General features: G+C 39.9%; 1 protein-coding gene across 3 annotated transcripts in view; it reads right to left on the bottom strand.

Moving 5' to 3' along the window:
- Nucleotides 1-673: 673 nt before the first annotated feature.
- The window catches only part of LNX2 (ligand of numb-protein X 2), a 60,512-nt gene continuing 37,191 nt past the window's right edge, over nt 674-23,994 (bottom strand). For all 3 annotated transcript variants that reach the window (XM_042838714.1, XM_042838715.1, XM_042838716.1), the window contains exons 3-10: nt 18,054-18,289; nt 16,185-16,384; nt 12,466-12,846; nt 10,621-10,767; nt 8,870-9,047; nt 7,115-7,346; nt 5,267-5,425; nt 674-3,126 (exon numbers count right to left, since the gene is read on the bottom strand). In XM_042838714.1, coding sequence (XP_042694648.1) covers nt 2,991-3,126; nt 5,267-5,425; nt 7,115-7,346; nt 8,870-9,047; nt 10,621-10,767; nt 12,466-12,846; nt 16,185-16,384; nt 18,054-18,289 — 1,669 coding nt within the window. In that variant the 3' untranslated portion in view covers nt 674-2,990. The remainder of the gene's footprint in view (nt 3,127-5,266; nt 5,426-7,114; nt 7,347-8,869; nt 9,048-10,620; nt 10,768-12,465; nt 12,847-16,184; nt 16,385-18,053; nt 18,290-23,994) is intronic.

The following is a 23,994-nucleotide window of genomic DNA, read 5'->3' as shown; positions in this document are numbered from 1 at the left end:
TGCAACAACAAAACCATTAATCTGCCCATAAACCAGAGCCCTCACAGTGCGACCCTTCCACTACAGAAGCACAAGAGCCAGGAAGCCACTGGCAAACACTGCAGCATTGTGCACTTTTGCACATAAACATTTTTCCTGTTTTAAGGGGATTCATTTATTCTTAGCCCTAACTACTGCAGAGGACAGGAATCTAGGCTCTGGGCAATATGAGCAGTAAAAACTTTATGGCAAATCATCTAGAAATTGCTATAAGACTCATTCTGGCTTAGCAGACGTCTAAAGATAGAGCACTGTTCCCTGCAGGAGATGGAGATGGGAACTGATTACCAGGAGGCTCAAATTACAGCTCCGGGTTCTCAAAAATGTGACATTTCCAGCAAGACTGTCTCCTTGCATCAAATCTGTGCTGTGGAACATCCTCGGGCTGATCAGTAGCAGCTGGCAGGAGGGGGACCAAGAAAATGCTGCTTGTGGTCAAGGACCACAGGGCAGAAAGATTACCTTCCCTTCAGAACACTTCTCCATGCTGGAATCACTACTTAACCAGCTGACAGGTAGCCCTGGCTGACTGAATGTGTGGTTTGTGAAAAGTCACATCAAAAACAAAAATCCTTCAAATCAACCTGCATTTAGGCACCCGTTTCTTCTGCAAAGAGTGAGACAATACTTGGAATTATTACAATAAGTAGAATGAACTTTATTTCCATTCATCCTTCATTAATACCATACAATTAGATAGCAATATCTGAAAAAAAAACAAAACAGAACAACAGCAAAAAAAAACCCTTGAAATAATTTAAAACAGAAGGCACAGAGAAACAAACCCAACTATGCAGCTACGAGAGAAAGGGGAAAAAAGATCCAGGAAAGAAATTCAGTCAGAGAAAAGTTTCTAATGCTAAACATTCTGATCAGAAGCTACAGCACACAAACAGAACCGCACTGCTTAAGCTAACCCATGCTTTTGGTACATATATATATGTATATAGAAAAGAAAATAAATGCTAAAAATCTGATTTTTGTAGGGTTTTGAATGAAAAGTGTTACTCTGAAAATAACAATAATAAAAAAGTTAGCTCTAGTACATATGCCAAAGTCTTTCCTAAAGTCTACACGAAGACATACTTTACAAAAGAAAAAACTGCATTAGGAGCAAAGTATACATTATAACACCATTTTGGAATGGGAAGAAACTCCTCAAATCAGCCAGCGTATCAAAGTTTGGTGTTTGAATCAGAAACAAAGTTCTCAATACAGTAATATACTGTACAGGTCATTCTTTTAGTATTGTGAAATTAAACCCTTATCATACATCATACAGAGGAATAAAACCATTTCATTCATTTATTTCTTCTTTTTTTTTTTTTTTTTCCTTTGCAAAAGAGGAACTTTAATTTCTTTTTAAAACAAAGCTACTGGGATCAATGACATGCGATAATACGCCCCAATATTACAAGGGCTAAGGGTGAAAGTAAAGTTCATGCTTCACAATTGGTATATGCTGTGATTCCCCTATACATTCTCTGGTAATGAATAATACAATACAGAGGTCATTCAGAAAGTCAGCTCAGATGTGAACCTGGTTTATAAATGAAGCTGTTTTTAGCTATGCAGAACACTGACAACCCGTAGGTTTTGCTCCAGGTCAGCACATTGCTTTATGTGCCACATTCCTCTTTGTTTTAAATAAATGGGTGGTGCTTAGCCTGCAAATATCACAGAAGGGCGAAGTCTAGAAGTTACAGGTTTGTTTTTAAAAGTACCAAATACGATTCAAGATAAATAGTATTTACCTTACTGACATCTTAACAGCAGGTGCTCTCTAAAGGAAAGAAAAATCCTGCAATGCCAGACAAATTGTTTCAGCATTCATACCAAGGCATTGCACATTTGTCAGGTGACAGAGGAAGAGTGAACTCTGCAGCTTACTCTCCAGCTGGGAGTTGAGTGAAAAGAGGCATCTTTCCTGCCTGCCTACCTGCAAACCTCGGGTGTTTTCTTAACAGTGGGCTTTTCTCTCTAAGTGATTCTCTCATCTACAAGGTGCGAGACAAAGCAGTGCTTCCACATGTGGAGCAAGAGAGCCGACAGCTACAATATAAACGGTAAAAATGGTCTTAGTAAAAATGTTCATCAAAATTCCCTGACATAGCAAAACATTCATCTGTAAAGGAAAGTCTAACACTGCAGGCCATTCCCTCAAAGGTGACCCCGGGCACGTGTCTTCTTGCCAGCACTGCAACAGTAATTGCTTCCATGTTTCTGTTCATTAGAGGATACAAACTCCGTAATATATTAAAGTTTCCTAACAAAGAGTCCAATTATTGCACTTTATAAAAATTCCAGTAATATCAGGCTTTCGTCCTACTTTTCTGTGAACACTGATGCCCTGAAAGGAAAAGTATGGGGACCCAACAATTTCTCAGGAGTAAGATGGATTCCTTGAGGGAGTCTGAAATACTGACTCAAACATGGAAAGGCTTACAAAGTGGAAGGGGGTACCTTTGGAAACGGGTTCTGACTCACAGCAGAAGGTAGATGCATGACTGCGTTACTGACACACATCCTCTTCTCAAAGAGTGGGTACGTGGCTGTTACATTTTTACAATACATAGCAACGTAGGGCTGTTCAGAGGAACCCAACCAACTGGTGGGCTCTTCTGCTGACTGTAAGATTGTTGTTTGACTGGGAAGGCTCAGTGAGAGCTGTATGGCAGTAGGAGCATACAGCTCCTACTGTGTGAGCATGTGTGCATTTGCATTTGCATCAGCAATGGATGTAGCAAACAGAAATGGCTAGTTCAGGATGGAAAGATACATACAGTGAGTCTGAAAAGCCCATGAATAACGAGCCAAGGAAGAAAGTGAATACAGCAGTTTTGGCCCTGCTTATAACCAGCTGTATAATGTGGGGGAAAAAGAGATAAAGGAGATTTTTGTGCCAACTATCCAGAAAATGAAGCTGCTTGAACCAAAATGATTTCATAAATCTAGATGAGGCTTCCAGGCCAGCAAATCACAGTTAAAGTTACTTTATTCCTCTGCTCCTTCAGCATGGGAACAAGTGCAGAATGGCTCATTCCAACCGTTGATAGTCCATTTACAGCAACAATCATATCACCACACCTAAAAAATACAAGAAGAAAACCCAGTGATGAGTGCTGCTCTGCTGTAACTGACAGACACCAGCAAACAGCACTTTATCTTTGGAGAGGCACGTTTCCACTAGGTTTGAACTGTAGCTCAAAGCAAACATAAGGGTTCAGTATCCAGTCTGTTTTACTAATGACATAAATCTGGGAAATTCTCAGATTGCTGGATTCCAACACCAAAATAGTTCTGCATTAAGAACTGACCCAAATGGAAATGTGAGAAGAGAGAGCAGGAAAGATCTACTTGACTCAAGGCAAGATGACAAGATAACAAGATAGCATGTGTATGTCACAGCATTTTTGTTTGTGTGAATTGTAACACATTTATACCAACGTGTTTAATGTAGAATGTATAAGTAAAGATAAGTACCATTACCAATCACATTCCAACCAAGAACCCTGTTTTAAATGGCTTACAATTTTGTCAAATGTAACCATGAGACTTAAGATGTCCTAGAGCAGATGGATCAACTGAGAAGCTCTAGCAGTTCTGTGCTTTGAAACAGGGAACAGAAATTTGGGAGGGTGCTGTTTGCTGGCCTCGAAAAAAAATCGTCCTTGAAGGTTATGCTTCAGTTTTACAAGTTCAAGTAAAATTTCAAAAAAGCACCTGTGTTCTTCTTACCCAGGCTACGTTCTATTTTGCTGATATCCCTCTCTACAACTTGAGTCTATTTGGGATCCCTTGGAGCAGCAGACTGAACAGGACTTTCCCTGTAACTAATCCCTCCAGCTATCGGGTGCACCACAGTGGATGGCAAAAAGGTGCTCTCCTGGGCTTTCCCAGCTCCCCCCACTAGGGCAGAATGAAGGAAGAGGAGGCAAGTGGTCAAATGTGCATTCAGAAGCCCCTTCCTGCCTGAACCAGGTATTCCACCACCCAAGAAAGCATCCAAACCACAATGCTACAGTTGACTGAGTTGGGTCTCACTGACCCAATTGCTGAAGCCATTTCATCTATAAAGTCATAGCAGACTGATGCTGTAGGCAGAAGACATTCTTAACTACTGGACTGTGATTTTTTTTTCCCAACTTTCTCTCTAGCCTAACAAAACATTCAGATAATTTAAACCAAATGGAACAGCTCAGAAAGAGTGGTCCCATGATAATGCATTATGCAAGTTCTAAGGAGCTCTCACTTGTGATGGGAGAGGCCTGTTTTTAAGTCCACAGTCTCAGAAAGAGAACAGATGTGAGCATAGGGTACTTACTACACCGCAGTATCACAGAAGAGAATCTTTTCTATTCCTTACAAGGAGTAAGCACGACCACAAGCACTCTTCCCTTTGTAAGAATGATCTTAAATTTCCATCTGTGTTAAGACTTACAGTGATTAATTCCCCAATCTGAAATTATTTACTTTGGATTGAACTGAAATCTTTTATTTAATCCAAACTGTTTCATAGTTGGCCAAAAAAAAAAAAAAAGTAATTTTGTGTTCAGCCAAACTATTTTTTTCATTATTTATTTAGTCACTGAGCCAAAAAATCTATTGCTGGCAAGGCTCTAGGCATAAGCACATGCTTTTCTTAAGTTATCATATAAGTAAATATACACATAAAAATCATGCCATAAAACTTCAAGACACCTAATGTTTACAAATCCAGGGCATATTTTTCACTCCTACCTTTACAGAAACTATATCAGTTTATGAACAAGAAAATCTTTAATAGGAATTGTAAGTCCTAATTCTGAAACAACCCTACATAAAGCAAATGCACAAATGAATAGTATACCTGGAAATTACACTCAAATGTAGATTGTAAGTAGAATCATTTAATCTCTAAGGCCAGAAGGGTCCACCACCTTAGAGGCCTTTGCTGAACTCACCCCATTCATCCACACCTTTCCTGCCAGCCAAAAACTCAGGGCACTGTTCCTTAACCATCTCCTCAGAGGTACTGACTTTTTCATCTACTTTCACACCTTTCTATTAAAGCAGCAGCATCCACGTTTAGTACCAGGGTTTTCAGCAGTGGTTTCAGAAAGCTTTAGGGAAGGATAAAGCTAGTGGGCTGCACCAGGGGCTACAATTGTTCATTAAGCTTTTAGTTGCATTAGCATGTGCATACGTACAAGTGTTGATGATTACTATTACTGCTTTTTTAACTCACTTTAATCTCCCATCAAAGTACGCAGGAGTTCCAAGGACAATGGTCTTAATGAAGAAAGGCTGGTTGGTGTGGTTCTCCTCATAGCCGCCGACAATGCTGAAACCCCAGCTTCCTAAATTGCTCCGCCGCAGCACTACGTCATGGCAGCTATGCAGGCAGCTGTGGAATGGAAGCACAGGAAAGCAAGAGAAAAGCTGGGTATACCACCAGGTGTAGGTGTTTCCATACTAGGCACAACACCTGCTCTCTCACATCACTGCTGCAATAAGCAGGGAGAAGAAGGGGAAGGCTGGTGATTAGAGTATGCTGCCCACAGAGTAATTTTGCCATATTCAGACTGATTACAAAAAAAAAAATACAAACAACCTCCACATTCTTCAGACATAAATGTTTAAAAAGAAATAACGCAAAGCTAGAATAATTACTTAATACTTCATACTAAAATGGCTTTATAGGGATTTCTAGGTGGCAAGAATGTGGGTGGAAAATGTATATCCAACCTATTCGCTTTGCAAGTCAAAAAATGCAGTGCATGTTTCTCCCACCTCTAGTCAATTTAGCCTTTTTACACTTTAAGTACAGATCTAGAAGTTCACATGTCACCTTCTCTACCTCTGAACTGATTCACCGTCAGCAATGAAAATACACATGATTAACCATTTTGATACACGGCAGGTAAACAATCCAGATCGTGCTCCACTAACTGTACTGGGAGATGTAATAACCTCCTTCATGAAAATTAATTCTTGCCAGTGAAATAGGGACTGTAATTGAAACAAACAAAGAAACAAACAAAAAGCCCTAGAAATTAACTTCCAGGCCATAATCATGCAAAGTTCTTTACTGACACACAATGCTCTTTAAAGAGCAGCAGCACAATGAGTGACATAGGAGCAACACATCATCTTCCATAGCATATAAGGAATAAATCACTACTAAGGCATGGGGAGTAAGTACATTTTCCAAAGCTGAAAGCAGTTTATTGACACTGGATAACTCATAGTTGTGTTATATTCAGACATATTTGTTATCTTCAGACATATTTTGCCCCCAGTATGCTTGTATATTTTTGTTGGTTCATATTTTAACTGCAGTCCTGAGCTTGGTTAAGTCCATCAGTGGGAGAGGAATTAGCTGGCACACTGCCTGAAGTTACCAACACTATTCACTTTAGTGGGAGCTCTTCTTGATAGTGAGCAATGCCAGAATGAAGCCACAAGAGACTGAAAAACAGAATAGTAAAATGAAGCATGCTGTCAAGCAGACTGCAGATTAGAAATGGGGAGGGAGGGAGCTGCAGTCCTGGAGGAGCTTTCACGTTTGGCAGAGATGGTAGTGGGTTCTTGAAAAGAAATAAATGAGGATTTGTAACTCCGGGCTTGTGTGGAAGAGACTTGTGTTAGAAGTATGAGAATGGAAAGTCTGATCCAATATTCCAAAGTTGTATGTTTGGCCTTGTAAATTTAAGTAGTAAACCAGCACTAAGACATATGGGTAAATACTCTGTGTTATTATTGATTATCTCTCTGATTTTAGATACTCTACTGGAAACTATGATACGGTTAAGCAATGGAAAAGATGAGCTTTATTAAATGAAGAGAATCCATGTGAGTAGTTACTGTTGTTTTTGAAGAGATAAACAGTCTCTTCACCTTCCAGTTTCCTAAGAGAATGCTGCTCCTGTTCATGATCCTCATCATGAGCACAATGCAAACAGAGTACAGTTGAACTGGTTAGGCAGGCAGAAATAAGGCAGATGTGCTGCAGCTTGTAATGTCTCTGCTTTTGTATTTCTCTCCGACTTAGTTTAAAACAGATAACTAATTACTGTATTAATTAATTCAGTACCTTGGGAGTCCCAGCCACATGACCCACGATGGTGACCAACTGGCATCATATTCATTTTCACTGATGGTACTCAGTTGTTCTTCAGTGGCCTGGGGTTGTTCTTCTACAATCTGAACTTCCAGTGCTTTCAGGGCGACTACCGAGGAGGCAGCGCTGGCTTTCAGCATGGCCACTGCCTCACTGTGACTGAGGTTAGTCAGATCGATGCCATTGATGTTCAGCAACACATCACCTGTTTAGAGGCACAAGTAAGAACACAGCAGCCTGTCATGATCTATAGTACGTCTCTGACCAGGATTTCACCTAATACTGTAATTTTCTGGAGCCAAGACAGTCTCAACGAACAACTTGGGAATGTGAATAGCAACATTAGCTCAATAAGCAACAATTCAGGCACCACAACTGTATCTTATAGGTAAGTGAGGCACCACAGAGCGTTTTAGGTTTTTGGCTTTTCTGAGTTTGCAATTTAGGAGAACGAAAATGAATACAAAAACAACTGGAAAGGCTTGTGCAAAATCCAATCCATCAGAAGGAAAAATGAGCATCTGTGCAAAGGTAATAATCTGGAAAGAGTCCAAGACAGTAAAAAAAGTGCCACAATTTCTATTGTATTTCAGAGTAATATCAAAATGCCTTAGGGTGAAAACAAAAATGTAATTTACTGTTCAAGCAGTAAGAGTCTCCTTCTTCACACAATGTCTCACATACTGATGAAAGCCAGGAAAACCAAAGCAAACGTGAACACCTGAGCCACATTTGGAATGAGACTCATTTCTTAAAAGTTATTGCCTCCCAAGGAAAGCTAAAGTTGAGGTGCAGCACAACTTAAAACCATTTTTGTGGCTGCCTTGGCTCCTCTATTATTACATAATGAAACTATAACTGTGATTCTTCCATCAGTTGTATTTTTCACATCAGTATACTGTGGTATGTGGGTGTAAATCTCCCCATCTCAGAAGCATAGAAGGAGGTTCCCATGCAGTTCATTTTCAATTTCAATTTCTGAAGTTCCCCTCCCCATCCTTCTAAATTTAATTCCTAAAACAATTAGAGATTCTGTGAATTCTGAACTGCCAAGGTCATGGTCTTTGTTTCACATATGACACAATATATTCTAATCACCAATGCTTAGCTACTAATCAGCAAGGACTGTGCTCTCCTATGCTGTGCCTAACCTATGTCTCCAGGTTCCCTGTACCTTCTGCAAACCTGAAGAACAGGGGTGGGTGCTGTAGCACACGTGAAAAACACCAAAACCAGGCTGTGCTGGACAAAAGACAAGACAGCATTTAGGTTTCATAGTCACTGCAGATGAAGCTCTGAGGGTAATCTCCAGGTGGATTACCTGCCATCAGGAACATGTGAGCTGTTCAGATAGTACCGTCAGGGTTCCTCAAGCAGAAATGGAACCCATCTCACCAAATGAAACACAAAAACAGGACGCGTGCACTACAGTACGAAGCATCATGAGACACTCAGCTCAGGGGATTACAGTCAGCTATAAAGAATGTAACCAGACATTTCCTGATCTCCTCCACTTCCCTGCAATCGTGCTCCAAACATCCCTTTCCTAGAAAAGGTGGAAGTGTGATACTAAATACTGTATTTCCGTTACTGAAACACGAAGGCAAACATCCATCATTGCTTTGTTACATTTGTTAAAAGGCTTTATAACACCCTGTGATTTCAGTGAATGTGCTCATCAAAAAACAATTGGAGGTCATCCATGACACCAGGAAAGCCAAGCCCTACCTCGTTTAATCCTGCCATCTCTTGCCAAACACCCATGGGGCTGTACGCTTGTCACGAAAATGGGCAATTCGCCACTTTTGCTGCCTCTGCCTCCTGCCACTGTCATTCCAAGAGATTCATGTGGCTCTTTTTTCACAGTAATGTGTTTTTCTTGGCATGTAACGCACTGGGAGAGGTCCTGTTTGACAAGAATAAACAGTGTAGTTAAAGCTTTGAAAAAAACCCAACACACACACACACAAAAAGCAAACAGAAAAAATGCAACTAAGTTCACTTCAAAGCTATGCTTTGGTGCTTTAACAGAATGGTTTTAAGGACTAAGTCTGTACTGCAAATTGGCTTTAGTTGGATTTCCTCCAGGTCAGAAAAAAAATAAAAATGCTACTCATGTAGATGCTTAACTGTAGACACAAAGTTGACAAAGGCCAACCTTGAAAATCTCACTCAAGTTTCTTTTAGCTCTTACACTGGAATAGGCTAAATTTTAAGATTGTGTTATGAAATCATATGGCCAAAAGTCGAGAAACCAAACAGAAGCAAATCTTTTGATGTCTTGATGAACATCAGCATTACCTTACTCATAAGTAGAACGTGGCCCACAACTACAAAGAAGCTCTGTAAGAAACGAAAACGTGTGTTTTCACAATCACTCAGAGAGGCCATTTAAAATCTCATATGTCATGTTTGTTTTTACATCTGGTATGTAGCCTCTTTCAGAGCACAGAGCAACTAAAGTCAGTAAATGCTATATATAGGCTGTTAATAGATGCATTGAGCAGACTCCCTAATAACCATAATGATAACCCAAACCTGAAGCAAGAAGAAAATATTTCATTTTCTAACATGTGAATTCGAAAGTTTAGTGCATACTTAGTTTTCCACTATCTAAGGATTTAGACATGAATCAATTTATTTCACTTGCCCAAATCTTTCCTCTTCAGTTTGTTTAGTGACACATTGAAATCACTGCACACACACCTGCAATGACATCTTAAATCAACAAAATGCTCGGAAAGAATCCAAAATAACCAAATAACCTGGAAGATTCTTCCAAATACAAATACTTCTTTATTCCCCTGCTTTCTCTTAGAAATTGGAAGCTCTGCTTTCCTCTACTTCCAGTGCCACACGCCTCTTCTGACTGAGTCTGCTCCCTGCATGTTCATGTTAATCACATAATATACAACTCATAGCTTCTAAAGACAGCTCCTCCTTAAGTCTTCAAGCTTTGGGACTAACTGGCAGGTGCCATGTAGTTATATAAACTTTGTATTAAGACTTCTACACCATCTATAGATCAATGAGAGAGAAGTAAAGATAGTACCTAAGCTTTTAAAAGAAAATACTACCAACACATGCAAATCCTCCCAGTAGAAGGGTGACATTAGACTGTGATGCTAAAAGACTGGGTAGGAGGAAAGGTGGCTTGATTGCCATGGCCAATAGGACAATTATTTCACAATATCTGAACAGTAAGAAGTCACACTGTTTTAACAAGAAGTTAGAACTCAAGCACAGGCTTTATTCATACAGTCTTACACATAATCTGATACTAGCTTAATGAAAGTCTCCTTGTTCTGTCTTTCTCTCCCATTCTGTAGTCCTGCAGTCAGCACTACTGGCTCACAGAGGAGAGGACACATCCTTCAACAAGATCTTTATATGCTGCATAGTAAAAACTGCATGTCCTGTCGTTGCTGGTTGCAGCCAGCACAGTGGTAGAAACAAGAACACCCCCGAATGACACCAACCTTATGGGAGTTGGGTCTGCTGTGAAACAGCTGCTGGGACTGGTGTTGGTGTGGGTTGCTGTTGTGAGTCCCCGTATCTCGGATAATACTGACTGTTTGTGACTTCATGGGTCTAGAGATGATCAAATTCACTCTCTCCCCGCTGGCCTGTCAAATATATAAAACAAAATAAAGTCTGTAGGATACACATGATGAAATATGAAGTCAGCAGAACTTGTTTTTCAGCTCCTGGAGGCGCCTTGAAGTTCTCAGTCCCTTACTTGATTCTTGCTGCAATTCCCCTTAGAACAGAGGGAACAGTAGCACTCCCTTACTTCCGATGTTACAAATGCTTCACTTGGAAATCCTTTGCAAAAAGGACTGATTCAGTGTTACGAAGCTTCAAAAAGAAACACATTCCATTTGCAGCCTCTACGAATTTGTGCAACCTCTATCAATAAAAGAAATATGCACATGATGTATCCAGGATCTGCAGAGTTTTGTCAAAAGTTCTGAACATTGTGTTTTTCAAAGACTTCAGAGAAAGATGTTATGCATGAGCAGACCACTAAATCCTAGAGATCTGGGAATATCAGGAGACTCAGATACGAGTTATTAAATGAAATATCAACTCTTTCCATTACTGCAAAAACACACCTCAAGAGATAAAAGTTACCTGTTGTAAAATTCTGACTATTTTACCATATCCAGAAACTTAGAAACTGGTGTTAAACACCCAAATCATTGTTATTTTCCTTTAGCTACAATGGAAGCTCTTAAAATGATACCTGAAGCACATATTTTATTCATTTAAATTGTGGTTCTCGTTTGGTGTTGGAACTTGAGGTTAAGCAAAGGGAATTAACTGCCCTAGACTGCAAGAACCTGCTACTGGTCTATCCCAACTTTACCAAAACTGGAGCGCTTCTGCCAGCATCCCATCAGAAGGAATGCAGCTGTTTCCTTACAGATCAGGGGGAAGGTGTGCAGTAGAGTTTCTCTTGCAGGAATACATAGCGGTCATATGTCTGACTGCATCACGCTTTGGGTAATATCTGTGTCCAGAGCAGAGCCAGTCATTTGGAATAGCTCTTCCTTAATGCTCAGGAAACGAGTTTTATTGCACTAGGTTCATGAAACATAAACTTTTTGTTTCTAGCTGCTGTCTGTTGCTTCTATGAAGTCTGGCAATTCGCTGTCACATTCTGCCCACCAATGCCATGTACAGGTAAATCAATGCAAATCAATGTCCACTTTTATAGACCTCACTCAGACAAGAAATTAAACCTACAGTACGCACAGAAATATATATATATATATTTTTCCTGTTAAGCAATAGGCCAAGTAAGCAGCCATCTAACACTCAGGCTGCATGCTAGGGAAGCATACACAAGCTGTGATGCTAGGGAATCACTTTTCACTTCTACTAAGATAAACTTCATCTGCAAAATGCCAAAGCCCGGTTTGCTGTATCATTTCCAGAACACGAATCACAGAATTGTACAGCCACAGGCTTTTAGAATCATAGAATTGCTCAGGTTGGAAAAGACATTAAAGATCATCAAGTCCAACCATAACCTAACCTTACTACCCTAACTCTAACAACCCTCTGCTAAATCATGTCCCTGAGCACCACATCCAAACGGTTTTTAAACACATCCAGGGGTGGTGACTCAACCACCTCCCTGGGGAGCCTATTCCAGTGATTACAAACCTTGCTGTAAAGAAGTTTTTCCTGATATCCAACCTCCCCTGGTGCAACTTGAGGCATACTTCAGGTATTACTCACAAGCTGTTCTATTTGGGATAGACTCCACCCAATCTTCACCCAAGAAACCGAGCCAAGACTTCAGGAATACAAATTACCTGTATAACCTGAGCAGCAAGCTCGGGTGTCCCGTGCTTCAAGTCATGGCCATTGATGGCAAGCACTCGGTCATTGCTGCACAGCCGGCCATCTTGGGCAGCCAACCCTCCTTCTAAGAGGTCGAGAATGAAGACTCCCGGCTCATCTGTCCTGCGGACCAGCTTGATGCCAAGCTGCTCACTGGAGTCACGTTTGTGCAGCGTGACTTGGAAGCTGTCATCCCGTGAGGAGCAGGTGGTGGTGGTGGTGTCAGTGTGGCCATGGGTACGGCTCCCAAAGCGCCGCTCCCGCAGCACGGTGAGGTGCAGCACCGTGCAGGGCTGTGACAGCACTGCTCGCGCGTGGTTATGAGACACGTTACTGATGTCAAAGCTATTCACCTGCCAAAAAATACGTTACAATAACCATAACAGCAGTCTCATGGCTTCAATTACTACTCATTATGAACATAATGAAATTACGAACATAAGGTCCATTCCGAACTACATTTGCTGCAAAGCTCAAGAAAACCCACCTAGAGCAACCTACTTATTTGTCTGTATTTCATCCTCTCCTGCTCCTGCTTTGTCTGCCCCGTCTACAAACCTACTTCCCACAAAGGTGACATCTCTCTAAAGGTGAGCACCCTCCATCCTCATGCTACAGGATTTTTATCCTCCTGGTCTCCTGTACTTCTCAGATCTTTTCCTGTTTTGTTCTCCAGAATAAGAACTTCATGAATGCTTTTACCAGCAAGCTTAATATTACTTGTATCTATGAAACAACAGCTCTAAAAACAATCCCTTAAAGTCTCTGAGGAAGGCTAACATCTAACAATATGCAGCACTTCCACAATGTGAAACATTAATAAACAAACTGAAATCCAGAAAACTTGAATTTGTTCACTAAGGCAAAAGAAAAGGCCTCAGTGAAGTCGCAGCATGAACTCAGGACTTTTTCCACTGACTTCAGTGAGGTTTCAGATTTGCAGCCTGTGTTGTTTAAAGTCAGTTGTAAATGAAAAACAGGCTAAGCCCTCCCTCCCCATACACAAGAATCATTTGTTGTGTGGCCCACTTATAGAAAGATCAGTTATATTCAGTCATTTCTTCTACTACAGCCAAGACAAAAATTTATAGTACAATAAGATTTAACTGAAAATAGGACCACCACAAAAACGAGCACAAGAGCAATATGTGTATCAAAAAGGGGTTGAAAGTTAACACTTTCAAGTCATCTTTGGCACATACTGTTATACCCTGATGGAAGAGCCCCTGTCCTCATGATTTTAGTAGAAATACTTTTTTTTTTTACCAAATTTTAAAATTAAGGCCAAGTATTTATCAAAATACAAAAAAATATACTAAACTATAAAAAATAAATACCCACATACTGACCTGCCCCCAACCCCTGCCCAAAATCCAACCCGAACAACAACAAAAAACAGCCACCAGCCAAAAGCTAGGCAGAGAAAGGACTCAGACATTTCTGTACAACAAGCATGACATCTGCATCACACATCTGAGCTGAGGGGTGGGTGTCAAGGGGCCAATGTCAAACAATTTGGCCATACCCTGTCCAGTGCTGCCCCAGACAGGTTGTCACCTTGAGCAGAGGGAGAGGAGGCACAGCTTGAAGAAAGAACAGTTAAAGCTGCCACCAGCAAAATCCACCAGGGCTCATCTCAGAGCCCTCAAATTAAATTTAGTTTTATTTTTAGCTGTCGCTTGCTAAAGTAGATGTATAAAATATGGAAGCACGCAAAGGGCATAGAAGAATGTATGCAATAAAATTTAATTCTTCTTTCTACAAAGCAGCCCACAATTTCAGAATAAAACAGACTTAGTTTTCCTCGTGAAAACAGATTCTCATTAGAACATATTTTAGGTGAATTAGGTGAATTTAGGCGAACATATTTTAGAACATAGAACATATTTTAGGTGAATTTAGGTGAACTGTACAGGACTATGACAGTCCTGCACAAAGAGGCCCATTTGTAGAGCACTTTTAGGCACCTACCTGTATGTTATACACGACATGCACGTTTATGTACCAGTTTCTAAATGCTGCTCTCTTAGATCTTAAAAGGGTAATACTTCTTGTTTGACTGGACAAGTGAAATGCTAAGCTTTATTTTGCAGTCCATTCTGGCGTTGTTTCAGCACTTTGCCTCTCATGAAAGTCTTTGAAGACATTTTCAGAAAGGACTGGCTGAAGCATGTACTGAACTGCATCTAACTCTCTACTTAATTACAGTCTGTACAGACCAAGCCTGGTGATTTTAATGCAACTCAGCACCAGCCCAGACAACTGTGGAGCTATAAAGACACTGTATCTTCTAAAAAACTTTGGCTTCTACCTCCCACACTTCATCCTCATCGTGACAAAAGGACTCTGATGAACGCCTTCCTAGCATCTGACAGCCTCGGTGTCAGCACGCTGATACGGAGAACACACTGCTGCTTATAAATCCTATTTATAGTCAACTTATTGACACTTACAGCTTTGGAAACTATAATTGACAGCTGCCCAAATAGCAAGAATTTCCAAAGCTTTGGTGGTAAGGTCCCTACTCTGCAACCAATGAGAGCCCTTGAGTATGGCAATAAACTGGGGAGTGTTTAATCAGTGCCTGCACTGCTTGCTAAGAAGGCAACATTTTGGAAGACCCGAGCATTACTCTTGGCCAGCTACTCTTCTAACAATCAACAAGAGGAAAAAGATACGTTTTTAAAAGGGACTTCTATTTTCTGAAGTGCAAACTAATTTTATTCCAAGTATAACTGCACTGCTTAAGCTACTTTTCTCTCCCAGATTTAAAAAAAAAATGGGAATGAAAAGGGCTGATGCTATTTTTGGACTGATCTCAGGCTATCACATCAAAAGCAAGCATTTTGAGTGAAGTCAGTTTTAAATGTACTGGAAATGTATTTGTTTCAGGTGGAAGGATTCCAAAATAGAAAAAAGGCGGAGGACTGTGTTGTTTATGTAGAATTCAATTACTGTCATTCTTCTAAAGATTTCTCCATCTACAGATTACTGCACTTAGCTCCTTCCCCTATGATAAAATCAACAGAATTAGATCCTGTTACACCATCTTTGGCTAGTTACTTAAAACTGTAACAAAAATACACATCATATAATAACTAACTTAAATTTTAACCAATTGTGAAAATGTTAGGAAAAAAAAAATACTCAGAGCACTTTGCTTCAAATGATGTCAGTGAAGAATACTATTGATTTTATCTTTTTACAAATACTGAAAGATGCAGATCAGCTGCTGGGGCTGCTCAGATAACACTGAAATGAGACTAAAATAACAACTTAGACAAAGCTGGTCTAAGAAAATATAAATTGCTTTCTACACAGAACAAACATTGCTAACTTGTTAGCCAGAAGCATCCTTTAGTTCTTCTGGAAAGCACACATAAAGTAGAGATAAAGAACAAGCCCCACAACAATTAAATTCAGAAAACTAAGCCCATGTTTTAAAAATTGATAAGAGGAGAAAAACGAATTCTATGGGGCTGATCCAGTGAACCACACAAAACATCATAGCCAAAAGTGCTAGAACAATGGGCTCTGCTTTGAATATTAATTGGCTTTCTAACTGATAATTGCAAAGCAAACATTTACACAATATAGTCAGACAAGGAAAATCTCCCATCTCATTTAGCAGGCAGTTCTGCAATGACTGAATGGTAAGTAAGCAAACAGAATATGTAATTAGATTCCATACTTGAAGTATTTGGTCTCCAGCAAGAAGTCTTCCATCTCTGGCAATGATCCCATCTCGATAAACCTCCTGAATAACAATGTTGATCAAAGGCGTTTCATTGCCACCCACTATGCTAATTCCTAATTCAATATAAGGATTGGACCGATGAATTTCAATAGTAGTGATCTCTCCCTCAGGCAAGGTAGGTGGCTGTTGATTTGCTGCCAATTATTTAAAAAAAGAAAGAAAGAAAAATGATTAATATCCTTTACAACTCATCCACTTTCAATAAAGCAAATTGCCAGAGGACTGACTAGAGCATGGCACACAATGGTTTCACAATCTAAACAACTGTGACAGTATTAGTTTTGGTATTTATTGGTTTACCTAGATCATTAGAAATAATCAATAGTAAATTAGCAGTACCTATGCTTCGTGAAATTGAGGTTAACTGTTTTTTTTAATATTCTGAACCTTTTGGCTCCTGGCCTTTATTATAATAAACATCTCCAATTCGATCAAGTGTATTCACACTTGATGATGACAACAGCAAAAATTCATTTGGGTTTGTAGCCCACAGAACATTTTCACTATGTTTCTTCATTAGCTGCTTTTATATAAATCATGTGCTTCCAATGAGCTAACAGGTGCCAAGGAAGAGCCCATTTCTGAAGCAAGCATGGAGACAACAAAGGAAGATGCTAAGGGATGGTAGATACGCAGAAGAAGGAAGGGGAAATTACCACCTTCTTCTGTGGTAAGGCTGAGAGCTTCCTCTCTAAAATCCCAGACGCTAGAGGTGTTATTGCTAACTTAGAGTGAGTGGATGCAGGAGTTACTCAGCTACTTTCTGGGCCGAGCAGGGCAGCACCTGGTGTGCAGGAAGCCTGCTGATCCAGTGCGGACCCATAGGAGAAGGGAAAAGAAATCTCATCTTAGATAAGAACTGCTCCAATTTTACAGAAAACACATGGCTTCGGCCTCACTGCCACTAGGTTGACATGAACTATTTTAGTGAGAGAGTTTCATTATGACCAGATTTCTACTCTGTCTGCTCACAGGATATAACGAACCTCCATTAGTGGCTGACCACATAACGAAGCTGCCACATCACTATAGGCTGTGATAAGTGTTGCTCCTGGATTGGACTAGACCTGTTTCTTACATGTTATTCCTGTTTTCAGCATCCTGAACAGGGAGAATTCCTCAGAGCACTTGGAATGAAGTTTCATTTGCCAGGGGAGGTTCAGTTTGCATATTATGAAAAATTTCTTATCTGAAAGAGTGGTCCAGCATTGGAATAGGCTGCCCAGGGAGGTGGTGGAGTCACTGTACCTAGAAGCATTCAAGAATTGCATAGATGTGGTACTTAGAGATTACAGAATCACAGATTGGCCTGGGTTGCAAAGGACCACAATGATCACTGAGCTTCAACCCCCCTGCTATGTGCAGGGTCACCAACCACCAGACCAGGCTGCCCAGAGCCACATCCAGCCTGGCCTTGAATGCCTCCAGAGATGGGGCATCCACAACTTCCTTGATTTAGTTATTGGGCATGGTGGGGATGGGCTGATGACTGGACTCAATGATCTGAGAGGTCTTTTCCACTTTTAGAGATTCTGTGATTCTAATGTATGGGTGTTCGTGTAGCATACAGCACTGTGATATCCAGCACACACGCACACATGCATATTTCTTTCCTTCTGAACTGCTATTCTAGCTCAGCTGCACACTTGCCCATAACCGAAACCTACCAGCATTCAATTGCAAAAGAGCAAAGAAAAAGAAAAAGCCAACAAACATGCATTCAGTCTTCCAAAGAGACAAGCCCTGACACCATAACCACTCCTACACTTGATAAGCAATCTGAAAAGATAACTGAGGACATACTGTCTGCTCCTGTGTTCTCTTCAAAAGGAGGATTGTCGATGCCAGGCTCATCTGCCCAAGCAGGCAGTGCAGGAGTAAAGCTCTGCTCAGCAGGCACGATGCTCTGCTCTGCATCTGGGGACACGCTGTTGGGCTGCTCCGGCCCACCTGGCCCAGCCTCAGCCTCAGCCTCAGCCTGCAGCTTGCTCGCTTTCCGCCTCTCCAGGGCAACCCTTCGGTGAGAGGCCCCAGGGCACCTGCAAAGAAAACATTGACATCAAATCTGCAGCAAGAACCACAGTGCCAGTTCTCCATCAAGCAACATCAGTCTTCCTCAAAGCCATGGCTTTAAACGAGTCATAAATGTTAACCTGGATTGATCCAGTGTGTCAAGCAACCCTGCCATGGCAGGGAGTTGGAGCTTGATGATCTTTAAGGTCCCTTTTGACATACGATTCTATGATTTTAAGGCCAAAATGCATGTCAGTGGACAGAGACCAAGATGATACTGCTTACTTCACAGAATCTCCCTTATGTAGCTTCCTGGTCCAGAACTAAATGTGCTGTGATTCACTCTGAATGAGGACTTTTTTTCGCTATGTATATTTCAGCTTCTGGAAGACAAACCTTTCTGAAAAGATTGAACAAGCTCAGCACAAAACCCCAGAGAGTAGAAGCCCTGTTTCAGGGCACATCTGAGCACCCACTGGAGCTATCACCCTTGGCCCCACTAAGCCCAGAAAGAAGCATTACATTTTCTTGTGGCCACCTTAGGAAGGAAAGAGAGAAATGAAATCTACCTAGATGTCATCTAAGCATTAACATAATGAAAATATTACGCTTGTCCATGAGTGTCTGTGAGAAGTTTGACATAATAACAGTTCTCTGTTCATGACCTCTTGAGTCAGCAAAGGTTCATTCTCCTCCTCATCCTTTTTTTTGTCTTCCTGACTTCACAAAGGAGGTCTAATTTTTGCTTTCCCCCAAGCAGCAATGTCCCATCAACATTCTGTTCTTTCCATGATAACCTGATTTTCATGAGTTTATTTTAAGGCCATGATTCTTCACTTACGCTTAAAACCCTACAATAGTTTTTTTTTGTAAAGAAGGGCTGCAATGTTGCAAATTGATAGAAAGCCTTCATCTATTGAACAGTCTTACATCTATTTGCAAATGACTGATGTGGACATCAAGCTTACTTTTGCTGTGTCACACAGTTTTGTGAGCTTCTGATATTTCATGTCTTACAGTATTTGATGTCCTTTCTAAAGCTTCTGCTTTGGGAGCTGCTGACCATATAAAGATGTTCATACTGTAGCACTGTCAGAAAAAAATGGAACCATGTTCTTAAAAGAACTCCTTGTTTGGGAATTTGACTGATTGTTATAACAAAAGGAGAAATTATTCATGTCTGCAAAAGGATAAGGAATGTGTTTATAGAGTTGAAGACATCAGAAGTGTAGATGTTCTAACCTGTCAAACTGGGGTGGTCTGAGAATCACAATGTACTGATATTCTGTGAAAAAGATGCAATAATTGTAGGGTTAGACTGTTTTGACATGAGGGATTTTGAAGAAATGCTAACAAAGCTACTCAGATCTGAGGAATTTTGATAAACACTCATGCTGAATTTGTGACATCCCACTCCAGCAGTTACACTACACATACATAAACTGAGACAGGTATTCACAGGTGAATATGTGTGTGTGTATACATATACATATATTGTGATATATGTTTAGAAGAATGAAATAATCAAAATGTGAAATATGCATAAATACAGAGCCTAAGAGGTAACATAACGAAATTATACTTTTAAGAAATCATTTCTTGGGCTTTTCCTCAAGACAATGCTGTTTCACACCTGCTGGACATCTTGCTCTTTAAACTTTAGAAAGTGCAAGCACGAAAGATGAAAATTACTTGAAGCACAAGCTCCAATATCATTGAGCTCTTGAGCAATGTGTGAAGAATTAAGGCTCCTGCAGAAACATCTTGTTCACTGCAAGCTCTGTTAGTTCAGGACAAAGCCATCCTACGCTGCATGTCTGTCCCTGAACAGCTCTGATACAAAAGTGCTAACTTTAGGCAAAGAAGTGAATTGCTCAAAATTGACACTGTCACACAATGATGCTTCAGTCCCACAGAAGATCAGAGCCACTTCTGTGAACATAATACTTCCTTCTATCACAACTTCTACCAAAATAGTAGTGTGCTGCCAGCCCTAATGTAGCCTGTTCATAAGGCCTGTGGATCATGGAGGAGTTGGTGTAGGTGGCAAAACTCACCTTGGAAACCTATGGGTTGTGGGGGGGTTGTTAAAAAACAAATAAAAATAAATAAATAAGACAGGACAGAACAAACCCATCCTTGGAAATGTCCTGTTTCTGTCAAAGCTTTCCAAACCGTAGACAGGTTCTCCCCCCTTGTTCACATAGCACATTCCCCCATCATTGTCTGGCAGCTGATTAAAGCTGTCATATGAAATATAAATAGATTTGAGGTTTATTTTTGCTGATGATATTTCATTATCATTTCAAAGGCTAACAGCAAGAAATGTAAAGAACATCCTGATCACACCTACTTAGCTCAACAGAATCACTTTTATGCAACCAGAGAAAAAAAGAAAACAATACAGAATTAACTGTTAGATTCTTCCCCTTCTTCCCCAAATGAATTGGTGATTTTGGAGGACTAAGACTTTCAGCCTGGTACTGTGGAACTCCATGGCCTTAAAAGTAGCTGTCTAGACACATCAAGTCATACCATGCCAACTGCTAGGTCTTTAAACATGACGTGCCATCTACACCAAGCAACAAAAACAAGTGTTGGTATTCAAGCACATAAATTGATGCTTTTTCATTTCCACTTGCAATACAAAAATATATTTATTAGTAGTAGGAATGCTTTATTCACAAATAGTGAGACCATAAAGTAGCTGTAACAGTTAACAAGTGCCAATAAATCTCTAAAGGTGCACACCCTTACTAACACTATTTTTGCCAAATGTTTGAGATAAAGAGCAGTTAGGACAAAGTCCTGTAGCAACTTTGTGAACACAGATGGATGCCTCGGGTTCAAAGCTAGCATCAAAGATTCTTTTTATGGATACAGGAACTCATTCTCCTACAACAAATTGCATAAATAAGAGCTTGAAACTGAAATATCTCTTCCAGGAATGGCATTTCATATCTATCTACAAAGTCAGAACAATTTGAATAAGAGTGAGAAGAAAGCAATGCTTGTTTTTTTAAAACTTGTGAGTACTTACTTTATGACTATAGATACCTAAGAGTAGAAATGCTGAAGCAACCAGCTAAAGCACATCAGGGATGCTATTTATCAGGAAACTTGAAAGGCAATTGTTCTTGGGATGTAAAACGAGCTTCTTGTTGACTCCCTCCTCCACTCAGCAGCAGGAATGGCTTTAGCTCAGTTCTGGATGCTGTCAGAGTGTAAATTTTACCTTGAACCTCTTTTAAACAATATCAGACAGAGAAAAAAAAGTATTTTCTTAAACAGACAAGTCTGTTTGTGTCTCATTTAAAAGCTGAATTCTTGGAACGCTAGCAGCAATCTCTCTCTGCAAAGAAAAGAGCTTTCACACAAAATTAAGATGTAGTTTACAATATATTCCATGGAATAACAGCAGGGGCTCGAAAAACACATTTGCTCAGTGACTACTGGAAAGAAAGATTTCGTTGTAACTTGGGCCATCAGTTTCTGCCCAGTATAGAGGTTCCATAAAAGCAAACACACCAAACGACCTCAAAACAGTTGCAGTAAATCGCTCTCCAAAGACCGCAAAGAAGCAGCTGAAATGTCTGTGGTATTGCTCATAAAACGTTGCCAACAAAATGACCTTAAACAGTGATTTTGGCAGGATTTACAGCTGCAATTCAGAGTAAAACATGTTGCCTCTTTGGAAAGCTAAGTGTTTGGGTTTTGTTTGAATTTTGCCAGGGGAGAAAAATTAAAAAAAGAAGGCACTATACTTGCGAACCAAAAAAGACTAAGACCGAGGAGAACACACAGAGAAGAGGGTTTTTGTTGTGCGTTTGTCTCTCACATGTAATGATTTGAGGAGCCTATCGGAAACCAGGTAGCTTCAGAGCAGAAACCAACCACAGACAGGACTTCTTTTTTCCAGCAAAGGAGAGAATCCATGGGGTATGTATGGAGAAGCTTTGAATACATTGCTTATCTACTACTTAGGTGTAAAGAACGACAGCCAGAACAAGGCTAAATGTTACATATGCTCTTCAATCTGCTTGGTGTTAAAAACAGACATGTAGGGACAGCTAGCATGAGAAAAAATAGCTCAGAAGCACTACAATGAACACTAAAATGACTGATATTTCCAAACTTCTGAATGATAAGGTTTTCTACTTATACAAATGATTTTCATGTCATCTTCTTACTCTAAATTTGTATAGTAAGCATTGCTGATCAAGACACAGCGAACATTTCATCATTTTCAGAAAACATAATCCTTTTTAAAGTTCAAATGAAGCCTTCCACAAAACTGGCCTGGCTGCTGGCCTCAACATGAAAACATTTGGTAAAATGCCTCCATCCAAAATGATACCTTAAACCACTACAGCAGAACACAGGAGAAGAACATTGAAGCCTGTCTCAAAATGAATGCATAAATGGGATACTTAACCCTCCTATTAAAAAGTTGCACAAATTTAGGAATACTGTCTTGTACAGTGGAATGGTTTTGTTCAGGACTGATTCATCTGTAAGAATTAATTGAACCAAAACCACAAATAGAAAAAGCTCAATGAATTGAACTTTGAATTTTGTTCTGATAAACTGCCTGTGATATTTAGAAGTGGAATTGGCACCTACATGGCTAAACATTACCTATTTTTCTTACTTGTCACTTACTGATTGAGTGACAAAGGGCAAAACAGTTCGGCCTGACATCATTCATGCATTGTTTCAAGGCAAATTACACTGTGTTCAACTTCAAAAGTCACATTTCCCAAATGAACCTGACAAAACTGAAAGATTAATAAATCAAGAACATTTTTTTTAAGCATCGAGGTACCATGAGGGCAATTAGTGATTATGAAGCGATCGAATTATTGTCTCATGCCTCTTATTTCCAGAGGAACTTGCAGTATCCTTGCATTCCAAGTTGCCTGGTGGATATTATGACATGTTCTCTAGCTCTCATGCTCAAAGAGAGTAGATTGCAGAAACCCTGGAAAACTGGAGTGAGAATGTTTTTTAACCTCCAAAACTAACCAATCAGATTTCATTTCTTGAAAATACGAGCTAGTCATTTCAGTGCTTACTAATACTCATTTATATTAATCTATGCTGAAAACTGTAATAATACTGAATTATGTATTTCTTTCCTACATTTAATAATCAGTAATAACATTTTACTGGATTCACTAATCCATACAAAATCAAATTCAAATGACACATCTTATGTCAGCAATGATAATTTACAGGTGTTCAGATGTTTGCAAATAAACTTAATTGAAAACCAAAAATCACCATGTACTCAAAATGCACATCGGCACCCTGAGACAACAGAAGGAATTCAAGATGAGCAGCTTTCTGAACTGAAAGCTTTTTTTCATCTGACAAACAGGAAAAGCCAGGGACTCAGCTCACGCAGATTTCATACTAATCTTATGCATTAGGAAAATGAGTATTTCATATATATCTGAAGGGAGTACACATAATGTTCCAAATACAAGTAAACTGACCTTATGTCACTCAAAAAGATAGCAGATAAGGAAAATGGACTGAAAAGCTGAGGGAAATGTCAGTGAGAAACCAGAAGATAAACCAAATATGCAGCAAGAGTCTTATTAGCACTCTGGCTCTTATCAAAATCAAATCAGTTTAATATTACGATTATAAATCTAACAGGTTGTCTCTCCAGCTGCCTCTAAGTCATCATATAGATCAGAAGTCATCTGCCTGGAAGAAAAGAACA

Source organism: Centrocercus urophasianus, unplaced genomic scaffold, assembly GCF_019232065.1.
Source record: "Centrocercus urophasianus isolate 14NV4802_14NV808 unplaced genomic scaffold, USGS_Curo_1.0 seq_9, whole genome shotgun sequence".
NCBI classification, from domain to species: Eukaryota; Metazoa; Chordata; class Aves; order Galliformes; family Phasianidae; genus Centrocercus; species Centrocercus urophasianus.
The sequence above is the reverse complement of the archived record's forward strand: the minus strand, read 5'-3'. Positions and strand labels throughout refer to the sequence as shown.